The 18,180-nt window shown below is 44.1% G+C and overlaps 2 protein-coding genes across 2 annotated transcripts in view; one reads left to right on the top strand and one right to left on the bottom strand.

Moving 5' to 3' along the window:
• Positions 1 to 1,529: 1,529 nt before the first annotated feature.
• clul1 (clusterin-like 1 (retinal)) lies at positions 1,530 to 10,930 on the top strand. Its single transcript, XM_072686918.1, has 8 exons — positions 1,530 to 1,723; positions 1,966 to 2,114; positions 3,003 to 3,173; positions 5,406 to 5,841; positions 6,564 to 6,686; positions 7,599 to 7,813; positions 8,958 to 9,130; positions 10,612 to 10,930. The coding sequence occupies exons 1-8, from the start codon at positions 1,621 to 1,623 to the stop codon at positions 10,625 to 10,627; spliced, it is 1,386 nt and encodes a 461-aa protein (XP_072543019.1). The 5' UTR covers positions 1,530 to 1,620; the 3' UTR covers positions 10,628 to 10,930.
• A 3,014-nt stretch (positions 10,931 to 13,944) lies between these two features.
• yes1 (YES proto-oncogene 1, Src family tyrosine kinase) overlaps positions 13,945 to 18,180 on the bottom strand; it is a 43,978-nt gene continuing 39,742 nt past the window's right edge. Inside the window, exon 12 of the mRNA XM_072688127.1 lies at positions 13,945 to 17,726. Coding sequence (XP_072544228.1) covers positions 17,518 to 17,726 — 209 coding nt within the window. The 3' untranslated portion in view covers positions 13,945 to 17,517. The remainder of the gene's footprint in view (positions 17,727 to 18,180) is intronic.

Genomic DNA, 18,180 nt, shown 5'->3' with positions numbered 1-18,180 from the left:
TTTGGTGTCATTTCTGACACGCGCTTGCTTTCACTCTGGTGTATGATTGCTCTGTTGAGCTACACCAGTGTTCTCAGAGGTCATTTCTGAGGGGGCTGGAGAGGTTGTTTTTCTTCAATGGAATCATGGGGTGTGCTATTCTTTAAAGTTAGGGTGACCATATTAAATTAAATTATATAAATTTTTTTTACATGCATTAAATGAGTCTGTCGGGCTTAGGATGTTGTGGCTTGGGGGCTTTAAGTAGGCCTAAATTGTAGGACCGTGGCAGTGTGTGTGTGTGTGTTGAGCATTTGAGCATGTTTAGGCATTTTTGGTCAATCAACTGTGGTAAAGGGGGTGCATGGTCACCCTATTTAAAGTTTGTGGACACCCCTTCTTTCTAGTAAATTCCACTAATTTAAAGTGCACTCATTTTTGACACAGTTGTTCAAATGTGCATATACAGCTTGTGTAATCTCCAAAGAAAAGCATCACCTAGAGTGGGACTGTCTAGAGCGGCCGCACATGAGCCTAAGGCCACCTCGCATCATTTAGAGCCCCTCTCCCCCCAGCACAGTGGGCTGTGGAGCGGCGGAAATGTGTTCTCTGAAGGTCTGGTTCGGAAATCTAGTGGAAGGCCTTCCCAGAAAAGTAGAGGCGGTTTCTGTAGTGAAGGTGGGGCAGGTGTCCAAAACATTTTGGCCATATAGTAGATATTTTTTAACAAAACTGTTCTGCAAAGCTTCTTAAGTAAAGGTAGTGGTTCTAGGATACCTCCATAACGGAGAACGTGTATCGTTTAAGGCAGGCCTCCACTGTTGTTCCAACTGAGCTGAGAAATTTGTCCTCAGCTCTGATGTACGTCACAGTCACCCTCTCAGGTGGCCTGGTGTTGTTTCCGCCAGGCCAAAGCTGCAGATTCAGGTTAAAGTGGAACGTACGGTCACAAGATCTCTTGAGCTTTCCAGCTCCTCAGCTGAGAATGTTTGCTTGCATTCTTTCATCATGAATATTATCGGTCACAGAATAGGCCTTCATAATTCACTTCTCAGAGTGGACAGTACTCGCATGCTGTCCATTTAGATGTCTCAGAAGTTTCTGAGCCGCTACATGATGTTTTTGAGCTTCATGTAGTCTGTATAAATGCATAAATCTTGAGTGGGGGCGTGAGGTGGGCAAGTGTAAACAGGCTACGAGTATCAATGGGAATGGCAGATGGCTGTACAGAAAATGCATGTGGTCCATCTCAGGCCACTTAACCTAGGGTACAGCGCCCCTTAGTGGTCAATATATATATGTATATATATATATATATATATATATATATATATATATATATATATATATATATATATATATATATATATATAGTCAACCCCTTCTTGACTAGCACTGGTATTTCGCACTACGCTGGATAATTTGAACCCAAATGTAATTTGATAATTTGAACCCAAATATATATATATATATATATATATATATATATATATATATACGGTCACAAGATATTATTGACCACTATATATAAATATTGGAAATAAGTGATTAGTCTATGAATGAAACAAGGTCTAAGCAAATGTTGCTTCTTCTAATAGACTGTACCAGTGAGGAGACACAGTGACGAAGGAGAGGCTGAGGATGAGGGCTCTGCTGCTCTCCCTGGCTTTATTGGCCTCGCTGCATGCCTTCCAGGCCGGCCCTGGTCCCACTCCAAAAGCTGTACCAGCGGACACTCTCAAACGTGAGTCTGGCATAATAACATCACATCTCACATCCATATCTCCATAGCAAAACCTCTCTTGAATCAGACATAGAACCATATACAGTGTTTGCTTATATGAGGGATTAGTCTTAGCTTGCCATTCACTTTGTACAATCAAGTAGGCTTAGACTTTCAACCTAGTATTATTTGGACAAAGATTTGGCATGCTTCCATGACCCAAGTGCTTCCTTGCTCCAGAAGGCTGTATATGTGCTTTTCAGGACTGTCTTTGGAAGGAGAGAAGCTTGTGGATGAGGAGGTCAGAAGAGCCCTCTACGGTGTTAAGCAGATGAAAGAGGTGATGGCCAGGAATGAGGAGAAGCATGAGCACCTGATGAAGTCTCTCCGGAACAGTGGAGAGAAGAAGAAGGTCAGTGGTCTGGGCTGAAAAGAACCACAGTTGTATTTACGTGGGTCCGATTTGTACATCAGTTCCACATGATATAAAATATAACCATGTGGGAATAGTTCATTTATTTTATGTGTGAATCAGGCTAATTCATCAGACTTGATGAAAAATCAGAGAGAAAGAAATCAGATAAGAGAACTATGGGTTTTTAAGGTGGGATATATACCAAACAAACTGATTTCTACTGATGGACCATCTGCTGTAAAGCAGTGTTGCCCAATGGAACCCTTAGCAGGCCACTTTTTTTGCTCTGTTCCAACTCCAAGTACTTCTATAGCAGATATTCAGTGTTCATGATTGCTTGTGTTGTGTGTTAGGAACTGTGGTAAACACTATAAGTCCAGATGTTTGTGGACACCCCTCCTAATAAATGCATTAAGCTGCTATAAGTTGTACTCATTGATGCACACACACAGCTTACCTAGTCCCTGTACAGAAGTGCCTAATGCTAGAGCACCCCCCCCCCCCCCAGCATTGAGCTGTGAGCAGTGGAACTGCGTTCTCTGGAATGATGGTTGTTGCTCAATCAAATACTTATGGGATGAGTTTGGGGAGTTGGAAATGAGGTGGGGTGGCGATCATCCAGCATCCTGACCTCACTAAGACTTTTTTTACTGAATGCAATCAAAGTCTCACAGCAATGCTTCTTCAGAATCTAGTAGAAAGTAGAGACAGTTACATCAACAAAAGCAGAATAAACTCTTTTTAACTTTAAGAAACTATGAATAAAAAAAAAAGTCCCCAGGTGTGTCTGCCCAGCCTTGTACTAAACTGAAGTTCTTCATGGTGTTTGCAATAGAGCACAGTGAGTTTTATGTTGAGACGTTGGGACCTTGTGATTACCACCAGGGGGCAGCAGAGATGGCTCAGGACGTGGTCAAGAAGTTGGACGAGGCGGAGCAGCACTGTAAGGAGGCTCTGAAGTCTTCATGGGAAGAGTGCAGGCCCTGTCTGGAGGACACCTGCAAGAGCTTCTACACCAACACCTGCCGCCGCGGCTTCGCCACTTTCTCTAGTAAGGTATGGTGTGGACTAAGATCTCTCTCTCTCTCTCTTTCTCTCTCTCTCTCCAGAACCATGCTTTATTGTCCATAATGTGCAAATGTTTCTTGTTGTACGAACTTACTGTAAATGGAATAGAGTCTAGATATTGCCAAATACAAAAAAATCTGTATGGGTACAGATATGGAAATATATATATATATATTAGCATATTTCATCATAAGCAGTATACGAATGCTTTGAACAATATCGGGAGATGGAGGGAATATAAATAAACACATAAAATACAATTAAATTTTCAGTTTTAAGAATTAAGTAATTTAAGTAGTTAACAGAAATGCAATTTTCTAGTAAGCTAAGTTATGACAACATATTACTGTATTACGGGTGTCCAGTCTTATCCACAAAGGGCCAGTGAAACTGCAGGCTTTCATTCCAGCCAAGCAGAAGCACAGTCAGTTCAGTTGTTCGAAGACTCACTGATTGGTTGAACAAGTGGAATCAGGTGTGCTACTGGTTGTTTAGAACGAAAGCCTCCAGAAGCTGAACATGGTTAGAGAGGATTCTGAAGAGAAAACAAATAAGTTCACAGGTGTCAAGTACTCCTCACTAATCTGTTTAAGCGGGTGTCTAACCTTCCAAACAAGCAGTGTTGCCCGACAGAACCCTTAGCAGGCCACTTTTTTGCTCTGTACCAACTCCAAGTACTCCTGTAGCAGATATTCACTGTTCATGATCAGAAAAAAAAAATAAGTTCACAGGTTTCAGTCCAACCTGTGGCTTTAAAAAGGTTGTGGAGGTGATCAAGTAAGAGCTGAGAAAAGCAACATTTAAACAGCTTAAGCTGCGACTGACCTCCACAAAGTCCAGACCTCAACATCATTGAACGTGTCTGGCTTGACTTGGGTTGTGAGAAGCAGAAAACACTCCAACTTGTAAGACTGAATCTTCTGCGGATAAAATTATGTGCTATAAAACGGCAAAAATTAGATTAGAAAATTTTGAATCAGGTGCTCCACATCAGCCGAACATGGTTCAGGAGGATTCTGGAGGAGCCTGTCTTATTTAAGACATCAGACATTTAGCTTGGTTTGCTGGTTTGGATTGTTGAAGTGAGTGGTGAGGATCACCATGGCCAGATCCAAAGAGCTCTCTGAGGCCTTTAGAAAGAAGGCTGTAGATGCAGATGAGAACAATTAGAAATCAGCCGTTCCACAGTCTGAAAGCTTGTTGTTCCAGAAGACCTGAACCAAAAGGTGTCTAGGTGTTCTCTGGCTAATTTGAGCCCTGCCTGATTTGCCTGATTGCCTTTTTTTCTTGACAGCAATTGTTTCTTACTTGCACACCTCCCATTAAAATCATGAAAATGTGTGTGGTGTCTTTCTGTTGGAAGATGTACTGTGACAAAAGCTACCTGTAGGTCCTGTGTATAATGTTTTAGGACTTCTTTACGCATCTTTTGGTCTGCTCTTGGGCTGTCCTTGCTAGGACGGCTTAACCTGGCCATGTTGGCAGTTGTTTTACATTATTTAGCGGACAGTGGAGCGTCTGATTTCGAATTGTTCTGAGATCTGAGACTTTTAAAATCCCCTCCCAGTCTCAACGCATCTACAGCCTTCTTTCTGAAGGCCTCAGAGAGCTCTTTGGATCTGGCCATGGTGATCTTCACCACAAACTTTAACAATCATAAGCAAACCAAACTAAAAGACGGGCCAAGCCTGAATGTCCGAGACATCAAAGTAAGACATTTAAGTGCAGTCACAAGCAATCCTTTAATAAGTGCAAGATTAGTGCTGAATTAAGTGCTCTTTAAAGAGATGAGCCTTCAGTCAGCGTTTGAAGACAGCGACTGACTCGGCTGTTCGGACACCCAGAGGAAGTTTGTTTCAGAAGAGATAAGTCTAGCTTGACTTCCATATATTTTTCAGGATGGTGGGTCAAGCTGAGCCGTACCTGAAGCTCAAAAGGCTCTTGATACGGATTGGGTTATGACCACTGCCATCACGAAATAAGGGGCTGGTCCATTATTGGCTTTGTAGACCATCGTCAGGGTTTTGAATCTGATGCAGGCGTTTACAGGCAGTCAGTGAAGAGAGTGCTGCCTTCTGGATCAGTTGCAAGGCCCCAATGGCACTCATGATGACCAGCCAGAAGGGAGTTGCAGTAGTAAAGCCTTCAGAGGACAAGGGACTGAAAGATTTGATTGGCCGATTGTTAGAAATCCCTAATTGACTTGTCTCCCCCTCTCAGCTGGAGGGCTTCTTCCGCAGGGTGAGTGCCCGTTTTGGCTCACGAGACTCTTGGGATGAGCTCGAAGTGAACCAGAGTGAACAGAGCCCAGACTTGGATGTGGTAAGGATCGAGGAGTCATTCAGCACCCTGCTGACCAAGGTGGGCAGCCTGGTGAACAGGAGCATGGTGCTGGTGTCCCGCTTCCACAGGCAGCTGGACCTGGCGCTGCGTAAGGCCTTTGTTCCAGAGCTCCAGGAGGACGAGGACGGTGTGGCGCTCCTCCCTACAGCCGCAGACGAGCTGGACTCGGCCTACCTGCAGGGCGTGGGGCTGGACGAGGTGCTGGAATCCTTCTTTGACTTCGGCAGGAGTTTGACTGAGGAGTTTGGTGCCGTGATCACCCAGGCTTTTGACAAAGTGCACAGTGCGTTGGAGGAGGCAGAGAAAGAAAGAGGTACGTTACAGTTCAAAAGTTTGGAATCACCCAATCTAGTACCATTGAGAATGTTGAAGTAGTGACTCTGGTCAAGGGCTCGGATATTGGGCAGCAAGTGAAGAGTCAGTTCTTGAAATTGTGATGTGCTGGAAGCAGGAAAAATTTGGCAGTGTGAGAATCTGAGCCACTTTGACAAGAGCCAACTTGTAATGGTTAGATGACTGGGTCAGAAAATCTTCACAACATCACAGAAGGTCTTGGGGTGTGGGGTGTTCCTGCATGCAGTATTCAGTGGTTACCAGTAGCTAGTGGAAGGTCATGGCCACCCAAGGCTCATTGATGTGATTCATGGATGCCCCACCTCACAACTTACAGGATTTACTAAGGATCTACTGCTAATACCTTGGAGCCAGATACCATAGGATACCTTCAGAAGCCTTGTGGAGTCCTCAACAAGTCAGTGCTGTTTAGGTGGCACTATTAGGCATCACCAATGCAGTATTAGGAATACTAGGTTTACTGTTATGGCTGATCTGTGTATTTTGAACTTTTTGATCACGATCAAATCATCGTAAACATATAAAAACACCTTAATTCTGCAGTTCATGACGTATCTGGACTATATCAGAACTAAAAAAGACCAACTTTGAAAGACAGTGTAGATGAAGAAGCTTCGTCCAACATTATGAACCCCTGAAACTGAAGTCTTTATAATTTATTGATCCATCTGTGTGTTTCAGAGAAGCAGCTTTTCCCTGGCTTCCTCCATAGGAGAAAACTGTGCAGAGATCTGCGCAGACAGTCTGCAGAGTGCTGGCAGCTCCAGAGCAAGTGTGAAGCCTGCCAGGGAACCCTGCTTGCTGGTGATTAAAGGCACACAAAGCACACAAATACACATTTGTTGAATTTTTGGCCTCTTCATGAAAACCCATCATTATCCTCAAAGAAGTATGTCACCATAAACGAGAGAACACCCACAGAGAACCATAACCAGCATTTCTGAACCAAATATGAAGCATTTCTGCTATTTCTGCTGTAGTCCCCATGGGAAATTGAGGCCGTGTTTTAACATAACAAGACGAGAGCGTTAAATTATGTGGTTAGACGATTCATGTAGAGGTTGAAGGTAGTCTGTCACGCCCTGTAGCCTACTGAGTTGTACATTACTGACAACAATCGTCCAGATGTATTTAGACACCCCAAATTAGTGAACATGGCATTTGGCTGACGCTCTTATCCAGAGTGACTTACTGTTGAGGCAAGTAACACAAGTAGATGAAGGCAGTGTTAGGAGTCTTGCCCAAGGTGTAGCACGGTGGCCTTGCCAGGCCCTAGTCCCCCCACACCCTTGTCTGCCATAGGGAAGGCAGCATTGTTATTTACTGAATTACACCAGCTACTTATAGGTGCACCCATTGCTGATACAGCTGTTCAATTGTGTACACACAGCTTATCTCTTTAGAACAGCCTACATAGTAGGTGGCTGAACGCAGTCTATTCCTCACAGTAAGGTTCCATCATGTAGCGTAAAGCCTTCACAGACGAGTAGAGGCTGTCCCCACAGCAAATCATGGGGCAAAGTCTTAATTTCAGAAGCAATGTTGTTCAGCAGGTGTCTATAAACTTCTGGACGTCGAGTATTAGTGCATTTTTAGTACATTGTGGATTTGGGTGCGCCAGATTCAGACTCCCACAACAGAACACTAAACAGTAAATGAGGGTCGTTTTGGACACGGTTTGGTGCTTTAACAAGAAATGTGTGTATGTGTGTGAAGAGTGCCCGAGTGTACGGGAGCTGCACATCGAGCTGGACGAGGTGTCAGAGCTGCTGGAGGTGTCCAAGCAGCAATATGAGGAGGTGCTAGGCATTGTGCAGCGTCACACCGAGGACACAGTGGGCTGGCTCAACAGCATGGCTGCAGAGTTCGGCTGGGTGGCTGAGCTGGTCCACGGTAACGCCACGCCAGAGAACATCTTCAGCATCACCACGGTGAGGAGGATGAATTGTAGTCAGATACTCGCGTCAGGCTGTTTGTTTCTGTAGTTTTGGCTTTGAGATGTAAGGCTAGTGTCGCTAACAGGTTGTGGAAGGTTATGTACACCAATTAGCAGTGCGCAAACTGCACTCCTTAATCATCACACACTTCCCTCAAACCGCCTCAAAATGAACAAATAGACTTTTATATGCAAGTCCACAATTGGTTCATACTTTTAAAAAGGGGGTTCTTCTATGGTTCTTTGGTAAAGGTAATGGTTCTATATAATACATTTTATCACATTTTTTTTTTTTTGCCATTTTCTTACCAATTTGGACTGGCAATTACCCAAGCAATATCCCCCCTCCATCTCCATGCAATGCCTCCAACACTAGTGAGGGCGGACCAACATGCCCCCTCCACATGGCTAGGCGAGGGAGCGCCATCTACCCACCCTGGAGAGAGGAGGGCAAATTGTGCTCTCCTGGGGCCTCGGCTGCCAATGGCTAACAGCATCACCACAACTTTTTAGGACGTCACTGGGCAACTAACATGCTCAGAGGAAAGCGTCGGGTACCCAGCTCTGATGCATGGTCGAGCATCATGGTCAGATGCATCATCACACAGAGACAGAGAGACAGAGAGAGAGAGAGAGAGAGAGATATCTCCCCAACCGAGAGCAAAGCCAATTGTGCGCTCTCAGGCTCTGGCTGCTGATAGCAAAAGGACAGTTCTGGGGTTCCTGAGTGGCACAGCTATCTAAGCGTTGGCCATATCATCATCATTATCAGGAGGTCACTGGTTCAACCCCCAGTGATGCCACAACCAGAGAGCACCATTTCAGCTTCACTCTCTCTGAATTGGTAGGATGGCCCACCATCTCGCTCTCTAATGTAACAGCACGGACATTAAGGGTCTAATGAGGATGCATAAGCAGCTGTTTGATATGATATGATGACTTTTGTAGCTCCTCATGTCCCTCAGAGAACGTACACCCTAACTTTCACCCTCCCAGCTTGGGTAGGAACTGGAAATGACTGAAATTGAGGTTGTTTGCGTGATCATGCTGGGTTATAAGGCATTACTTGTTAGCTACATTAGCCTCGTAGCTTGTTAGCCACTTGTCGCCTGTTAGCTTGAACACTGCTGTGTTGCTAGGTGGTGACTGAAGAGGAAGCGAACATGCCTGCGGCAGGCACAAAGGTAGAGGTGAACATCCTGAACGCTCCCACTGTCACACTCATCGTGCCGGCCGGCCTACAGCTACAGGACCCGGCCTTCATCCAGTATGTGGCCAACGAGGCTCTGGGCCTGTACAAGCAGAGGTCCAGGTAGGTCCATAACACCATGTGGCTGCCAAATACAAACTCAGTACATTACAGGCTAACAGAAGCAGAAAAAGTACAATCACTGAACTAAATTAAGAGTGGAGATAGTTTCCATAAAGTACTGTTGGGTTCTGCATAATTACAGCAACGTAACGCTTTAACGACACCACAGTTCTGATATTTTCTAAAGAGGATTATTTTTCTGTTGGCTGTTTCCTCCACTGCCACTTCTAGCCCTTATTTAATCTACAATTTTTTGTACTTAGTAGTTGTACTTAGTAGTAGTTAGTTTTTTTAGGATAATAAGATAAGCTGTAAAAAGTTGTTTATGATGGGTTACAAATGTAGCTCAAGAAAGGTTTAAGAAAAAAAATGAAGACTTTCTTCTGGGACTTTTGAGAAATTTTCTGTTTTGGAGAACATTGGGCCTCATTTACCAACAGTACGAAAGACGAAAAGTCCCACTTACACAGTTTTCACAAAGATTCTGACACCTACCAGTGTTTTCTATTTTGGGATTTGTTCCATTTACAAGGACCGTGGGATCCACCTCTATAATATTGTTGTAAATAATAATAATAATAATAATATGTTCTAATATGGCCTGCCTAGTTAAATTACGGCCTAAATAAATAAAAATAAAAAAGAGCAGGGCTGTGAACAATTCTGCAGTGATAAAACACAATGAATCAGACAGACTTCTTTTTTTTATTTTTTTTATTTATATTTTTATATTTTAAATTTTATTTGATATTGGTGATTGAGGCCCATGCTTATGAAGTTTTATAGTGTTTTATTTTTATTTTTTAAATAATAGTTTTCTTTTTAGGAAGGCTTTTGTGAATCTGGTCCCAAGTGTTTAGGATTAGACCTGCAATACAAGAATCACCCAACATTAATTATAAATCAGAACAAATGGAGACACCGTTAGCCGTACATTATTAATGCAGGTATTCAGTCAAACCCTTTCCTTTCATGAAACCAAACCAACTTCAGTTCTAGTAGGGCTGCACAATACTGGTGGAAAAAACTGACAGTGAGATTTTTTTGCCTCACGTATGTATAACTGCAATTTTAACCAGAAGTCAGTGATCCAACATGCCATTGCCTCCAAACATTCAGCTTTGCAGTATTTCTGCACAAGGCAAGGGAAAAGCCAATCAAATCAGAAGTTAATCAGTCACATCTGGGCTTCAGTTTCTCAGAAGTACTTATTTATTGATGCTCGAACTGACAGAGGCAGATCACAGATCATCTCACTCACTCTGAGAAGCTTTATGAATACAGGCCCAGATCTGTCAGATAATCTTGGCCTCAGTCTTAATCTGAATCGTGGCTCTAGTGTGCTTTAGAACTTGCTCTAGCTCGCACAACTAGAGCCTGGAGCTGTTCGGGCTCTGGAGACATAGCCAGGTTTTGAATTATAGATGATGGACGTAGAGGTTGGATGCTGTTTTTTGACGTCGCCACGTTTCTGATTTCAGGCAGGAAGACGCTTGAGGCTGCCCGGAGGAGAAATCTCTCATTGTGCTTCTGGATAAACAACAGTTCGCCTGTAGAGTACATGTGTAGAAGGGAGCATGTTTCACTAGATGCAAAGGTAAAAATATGCCTACATTGTAAAGCTGAAAGCAATGGCAAGACTTCTTGATGCATACTATTCATCGTAGAGTGTGTTTTCATATTTTAGGGCACAAATAAAATAAACTGTTCATCACATCACAGCATTAACAGTATATTGCTGATGGCAAGACATCTCTTATGTCTTATCTTCTCAAATAAACACAAATTTAACTGAAAAGTGCTGAGCTGATTATACACTTCTTGCTCCTTCTTTTTTCTGCTCCTTCTATTTCCTAAACACTTGCTTCCTATTATTTCCTATTATTCTTTCTCCCCGTTTCCATTTAAAGCATTTAGCAGACACATTCATTCAGTGCTTCACTGTTTATTTAGAAAATATCCTCATCTAGTTTGTATAGACTAGGATCCAAAAGATATCTCCAAGCTGAGACGCTACTAAATACAACAGTCAGCATGGAGACCATAATACTCGACACTACACTTTGCCCAAGTACTCTCGGAAGAGGTGGGTCTTTCTCCGTTCGGACACCCAGGGGAAGTTCATTCCACCACAAAAAAAAGTCGCTCGTCTTCCGTGGATCTTAAGGAATGGCAGGTCAAGGCGAGCCGTACTTGAAGCTCGAAGGGCTCTTGGTACCAATCAGCTTTTGACCATTACCATCTGGGGGGCTGGTCCATTCTTGGCTTTGTAGGCCAGCGTCAGGGTTTTGAATCTGATGTGGGCAGCAGCTACAGGAAGCCAGTGAAGAGAGAACGCAGCAGTGGAGTTACATGGCTGAACTTGTGGGGGGGGGGGGGGGGCACTAAGGACGACCCATGCCGCCACATTCTAGATCAATTGCAAGAGGAAGACCAGCCACAAGGGTCAAGTCTTGAAATGACAAGAGACTAAACAAGCACCTGGGTGGCTTCTCTAGAGAGGAAGGGTGAAATTCTGCATGGCCGAGTCCCCCTGTCAAACAGGAACAATCCCAGTCTTTTTAAGCTAGAGCTGCTGCAGTTGGTGTAGGCCAATTCCGAGACATTCCACGTTAGACCTCAATATCTGTGCTCAGACTCCTTTTCTTCTCCAACAACCTTTAAGGTAGGACAAGCACACCATTATGAAGCTGCAGACCGTTCCAGCAAGCCAACACAAAGTCTCATGGTTGTGAAACCTACTGATTCGGCTCTTTATCAGTAGATCATCTATGCTGGTATAGTCCTCTTGGGGAAGACAGGGGGAAATCCATCCATCGATAAGCCAGTGGGATGTTTAGCTTGAATCTCATCCATGTGTTCTCTGCTTTCCAAGCCAAACCTGAGGCTTTGCCGATTCAGGATTGTTGAGAAATGTCGAGCAGGTCGGCTTCATCCCATATCCTTAAACACCAGCCTAGACTTTGGGTCTGTTTCACTTCTATCAGCTGAAAGGACACACATCTCCCTCTCAGCAGGGATTTATTTATACAAAGACTACATTCAAGTACTTCAGAAAAGTATTTTACCATGGAAGTGTGTTTGCTGGCCATTTTAATGGAAACACCAACCTTGCAAGTTTACAGATCTATTAGCAAATTAGCAAAGTTTGTGCTCTCTCATTTGCGCTCAATTTGTATGTTAATACTCCAGCAACAGTGGTGTGGCCATCCAATTTTTTTCTAGTCCACAGCAGCCAGATTGAGGTGAAGGAGGTAGTGAACTCAAATGATTGGTCTTTACAAAGGTCACATCTTTACAATGGTCACATTGGTCTTTACGGAGACCCTGGGGGGGGGGGCAATATAGTGTTAGGAGTCTTGCCCAAGGACTCTTATTGGTGTGGCACAGTATAGTGACCCAGAACAGGAATCGAACCCCAGTCTCCCACATGGTGCGGTAGCTCACTGGCAGGTAGTAGTGTTATCTGTTGTGCCACACCAACCAGAATAAGGACTAAGAATAAGGACTATAATCAGCACAGACAGCAGGCAACATGGTTAGAATCCAATAATCATCATTAGGTGGAACACCAAAATATAGCCTGCAGTATTTGCTCCCTTTTTTCTTGATAAGCTTGCCCATTTCACTCTTTACTGGAGAGCAGATGATTTTTTTCAGACACCCTTGGTCAAAATATGCTACTGTGAATAGTTGTCTAACAGTTGGTAAGGTGTTCGGTGTTCTTTGCATGAAACTCTGTACCCTTTTCCCTCATTGCAGCCAAAAAAAATGAACCTCATTACTTCACTAGATTTTTACTTCTGATGACTCTTCCTTAAGTGTCATATTTGTGCAGGTGTCTCTGCACAGTAGAACAGTGCACCACCACTCCAGAGTCTGCCAAATCATTCTGACGGTCTTTTGCCATCAAACAGGGAGGGGGTAGATTTGCAGAATGATATGGAGCAGTTCTCTTGGAAAGGTTGACTGTCTTTAGTATTCATGCAGCTTTGAAATATGCATCGTATAGCTTTCGCGACTGTGAACAGACCATAGCCCCAACCAGCTGACAAAGGTCTGTGAGCTTGGTAAAAGTTATAGCAAAGGTAAAATCTTATGAATGGGTAAAGAGTGCAAAAAGAAAAGCACCATACAAAAGTACAGTCCCACCCACGGGACCCAAACGCTCAGCTTCGAAAGTGATGCAACACTCAGCTTTAATTCTACCCATTCATCAACTCTGTCTACTAATTAGTCTTCCCACAACATCCAGCGCATCCCTAAAATCAGGAACTTGCAGTTCCACTTCAAATGGTGCAGAATTTACAGAGAGGAAGTTCACTTTAGAGAAATTAATCAGAGAATAAGCGATATCATCTTTGACTTGATGCTTACTGGAGATCAGCTCATCTTCTACTTATTTAACCATTTACAGCAACAGCCGTTTGACCAGGGGTGTCCACATTTTGTGCCTACCACTATACCAGAGTCTCTCCATTTCATTTGCATGAAGCCCACCAATGACCACTGTTTAACAGAACTGACATCAGCACTTTCCAGATCAATTTCGCCCCAAAGCTGTTGGGGTGGTGGATGATGAACTGAACTGCGCAGGATAACAGAGGAGCTACAGTCTGTAATTGTTAACCTGTGTTGGAACTGTGATGTAGGTGGAGCTCATAAATCAGGACTGTGAATGGAGGTAGTGTAAAAGGCTAGTGTGTGCCCTGCCTAGTCTTTAATAATAAAACAACAGATGAAAATCGTGAACCAAGCTGAAAAACAAGTAGTCATAGCTCTGGTCAGTCACACAAACGAAAGCTGCAGGCAAGTGAAAAGCATTACGTAAAACTTTTATTTTTCACTGTACAAATTCTTCAGGTTAGTAATTTGTTGCCAACATGAATCTGTCGGTTCGCACACCTCCTCTACGCTCACGCTGCTCCTGCCCTGCCCTGCACCCCGTCCTTCTTCTCTTCTTTTAAAAAAAAAAAAAAGTCCCCACGAAAGAACCAAGCATTTATCACAAACTTAGTCTGTAGCCCTTTTAAAAACACCCCACGGCTTTCTTGGAGGAAAAACAAAGGGATAAGGGGAGGTGGGGGGTAGCGGTGAAAAAGGGGGATTGCTTAGTGTTCATTCTCATAACAATGAGGGAAACTCTTGACCCCTGGACAAAGGAATCACAATAGAGGAGGACAAAGGCTGAGGCTTCTCTACACACCAAAGGACAATCTGAATGAAGAAAAACAAGCTCATCTCCAGCGTTAACTCACATCAGGCCATTCTCGCATTTAGACTCCATCCGAACCAAATTACACAACTGTGGACATCTCACGACCACACAGACACACAAACGCACACTTGAAGCACTCTGTCCAAAAAAAAAAAAAAAAACAACTGTTACTGAGGTCAGAACTGTTATGGATTATTAATACACTATTATTATTATTATTATTATTATTATTATTATTATCATCATCATCATCATATTACTGTCCATTTTAAACAGCTACTAAAATAATGTCCAAGTCATTTCGTTTCATGTATAGAGAGAAAGGAGAACATCACAGGTTCAGCTTGAGGTGTTGCAGGACCATTAAGAACTGTAAAGCTCTTTGCTTAAGTCAGGCTGGAAGGCGCATTGCAGTTGGAAGCATTTCAGCTGTTGGGCCGAAGCATCCATATGTAAACCCATCTGAAGTGTAGAGCTGCGACAGAGGGTCCTAAAACACCTCGGCTTAGGCCAACAGCAAACCACAGAGGGCGACAGAGATCCAGAAATAGCATGCGAGATCAGATGAACTCTCTAAAGGGGACGCTCTGGACGCTAGCTTGTAGCTTAAAGGGGTGTGAAAAGTGTACAGAGTACTGTAATCGGTTTCCGGACGTCTCTCAGTGGTTCTTCTGATATGAAATGCAGTGGCATCACGATGGATCAGATCCCTTCAGAACCCAGAGCTGATATGTAGTATGCATGAAGATACTCTTTTTTTTTTTCCAGACTAAGCCACGTTTAAAGCTGTAAAGGTGGTCATTCAGAATGGTGTGATGTAAAATCCCCAATCCTGAGAACTGTTCACAGTGGTGGTGACAGGAAGCCGACGTCTGACGAGTTCAAGGCCTTTCACAGCTACGTTAGAGAAAGCTGCTTAAATATTCCTAATGCAGGAGCCGTTTTTCGGCCTAAAATTAGCATATAAACAACGGAAGACGGAAGCAGGTTTGTTGGCCGTATTGGATGCTGAATTAAATGGCTATATTTGCGCTGTAGACATTGCAGGAACTCTGCCGGACTGGATGGAGCCAACAGATAGCCCTCTCTATACACAACTGTGGTGAGCAGAAAAGCATCCCAGAATGTGCAACATGTGCAATCTTGCAGATAATTACAGTTTCCAATTACAGCCAATTAACCAACCCGGTCCGTCGTTACTCGTCCCTCCTCCGACCAGCTTTCGCCTTTTTTTGAACTGCTGCTGCGGCCATGGCACCATGCAAGCAATGCGCTTGGTGGAAAATGCAGGGTACCCAGCTGTGATGCATCAGTTAGCGGACCCCCGTGGCAGCCAGCATCACACTGCAGTAATGTGGGGGGAGAGAGAGAGAGCGCCATCTACCCACCCGCAGAGAGCGGGTCCGATTGCGCTCTCCCGGGCTTCGGCTGCTGATTGCAGTGGTGGCGATCCTCGGGTCACGGTGGCATGGAGTGTTTAGATGCTTAAAGGGTTCTTTGAATTAGTGGAAAACCTTCTGTAGATGGTTCCATAAAGGGCTCTGGCTACTGGTGGCATGACCCGGGAACCCGAACCAGTGACCCTCTGGTCGTAGTGGGAGGCCTTAGTCCGCCTGGTCACAGCCCGTAGTGGTTTCTCTACTGTCAGCAAAGACCAGAAGGCTGAGGCTGCAGCGGACACAGGCTCACCAAAGACTAAACACAGCCTGGTCTGATGAATCTTGATGATCTGCTGAGGCACACAATGAATGCATGGACACAACCTGCCTTGTGTCACCAGTCCAGGCTGGTGTGGGGGGGATGTTTCTTGGGACACGTACCTTTTCACACTGCACCACTCTCCATGATCTCAAACACTGAATGATTCAGAAAATTCTGGGGAAAAAAAAAACAATCTGAGGAATTGCGTTTAACACTGATTTCCACTAGATAATTCAGATAGGTTGCCCTTGGCTGGGGGAAAGTGATACGGCGGTATTAGCAGTTTAAAAGGTCTGAGCATTTAAACCCTCCTTAAGGTCTAGAGACTCTGAGAAATACAGACCCTGTTGAACATTTTTGGACAACTAATCATGTGCACAAATTATAAATAGGCTCCTCCCCCTTTTTCACTCCGGATAACACGAAACAACAGCAGCATCATTGTCTTATCAGTGCATCTTCAGAGCACTGTAGACACGTTCTGGCTGGCACTAGGTGGAGCTCACATGCCTGCATCATCACCATTTGATGCATCAAGTTGTTATTTTGAATAAAAAAAAAAAAAAAGAAAAAAAAAAAGAAAAGAAATCATTACATCATGATTTTTTCATTACTGACATTGACACAAATCTCACCCACTTTTCCTCTCCCACGTGTTTAACTTACAAGGTCCAGCTCTTTTCTCCTCCAGCTCATTCTCGCACAGGTCATTCTTCACACTTCACTCATACATTCACAATGGCAAATATCTTCTCTCACTCACTCTCAGTCTCTATCTCTCAGTGACGGCACAACCGGCAGCTTTAGGCAATGCTGTCAGTTTTCAACCACAGTTATTGGTCACTTTTTTTGTTGTTTTTTTTTTTTAACAAACTACTGAAACTACTAGAAAAAAAAACTGAAATGTAAAATCAAATCAACAAATAACAGTAAAACAAAGTTCTTGATTTTAAAAACAGTCAAGGATTTTAAAAGGAGAAGAAAACAAGGAGTGGGAGAGGTATTAAAACGAAGAAATAAAAAAGTAGGGAAAAAAAGGTGGGATGCTTGACTGTTCAAAAAAAGACGTTTGTGCAACTGTGAACCAGCCATCAGCACTAAGCTCATCACTTCTGTCCGCAGCCTCCTTGCTCTGAGCAGAACACCTCTCAGGAGCGTAGAGAGCGCGTGAGAGCACGGCCTGGTCCTGTTCCAAACGGACACAGACACACACACTTCCCTAACGAATCTCGCTACACACTTGTCCTCGGGGGGGATACTGGTTTTCAATTGGTGTCTTCCCCACACCGGCAAACACCACAACCCGAAAACAAGGGGGTAGGAGAGAAGAGAGAGAAGCCCCTTTGAGAAGAAGTGTGCAGGGAGGAAGTAGGGGAGGTGGTGGCGGTGGTTGTGGTGGTGGCGCGCTGGTTTGGGACGTGGCCGTGGCGGTAGTGACCTGGCCTGGCCTGTAGAGGGAGCGGTGTCTCTACAGGTTGTCTCCGGGCTGGTACTGCGGCTCAGTGGCGGTGAAGTAGTCCTCCAGGAAGGACTGGATGTACTCGAAGGTGGGCCGCTCGTCTGGCTCTTTCTTCCAGCACAGGCGCATCATCTCGTGCAGGGACTCGGGGCAGCCCTGCGGACACGGCATCCGGTAGCCCCTCTCCACTTGCTCCAGGACCTCTCTGTTCACCATACCTGCAACAACAAAAATATATACACATACGTTGTGTTAACCCCCTGAAGCTATTGCAGTTATTAATTCTTATGCATAAACAACAGAGAATTGCTTTTGCACCAGTTTGGTTCAGCATATCTTCTGGAATCCCACAGGGTTCTATTCTAGGGCCTATGAAATTAATGTTAATTATGATAGTAATGCAGTAATGTAATTAAGTAGGGGCTACAGGGTCTAAGGGGTTAATAGCTGATCTAATTTCAGTTCTCATCAGCCATTCATATGGCAGCAGTGCAGTAAAATCACGTAGATACAGGCCAGCAGCCTGGCCTGTTTTTTTGTGATTCTGATTGTGGAATGACTGTTGGGTGCCAGAAGGGCTGGCCTGAGTATATCTAGAACCGCTGATCTCGGGGGATAACCACTCCGTACAAAGGTGATGAGCAGAAAAGCATCTCTGAATGCACAACATGT

The sequence above is a fragment of the Salminus brasiliensis genome, chromosome 9 (assembly GCF_030463535.1).
Source record: "Salminus brasiliensis chromosome 9, fSalBra1.hap2, whole genome shotgun sequence".
Lineage (NCBI taxonomy): Eukaryota > Metazoa > Chordata > Actinopteri > Characiformes > Bryconidae > Salminus > Salminus brasiliensis.
Note: the sequence above shows the minus strand (reverse complement) of the source record. Positions and strands in the feature narration are given on the sequence as shown.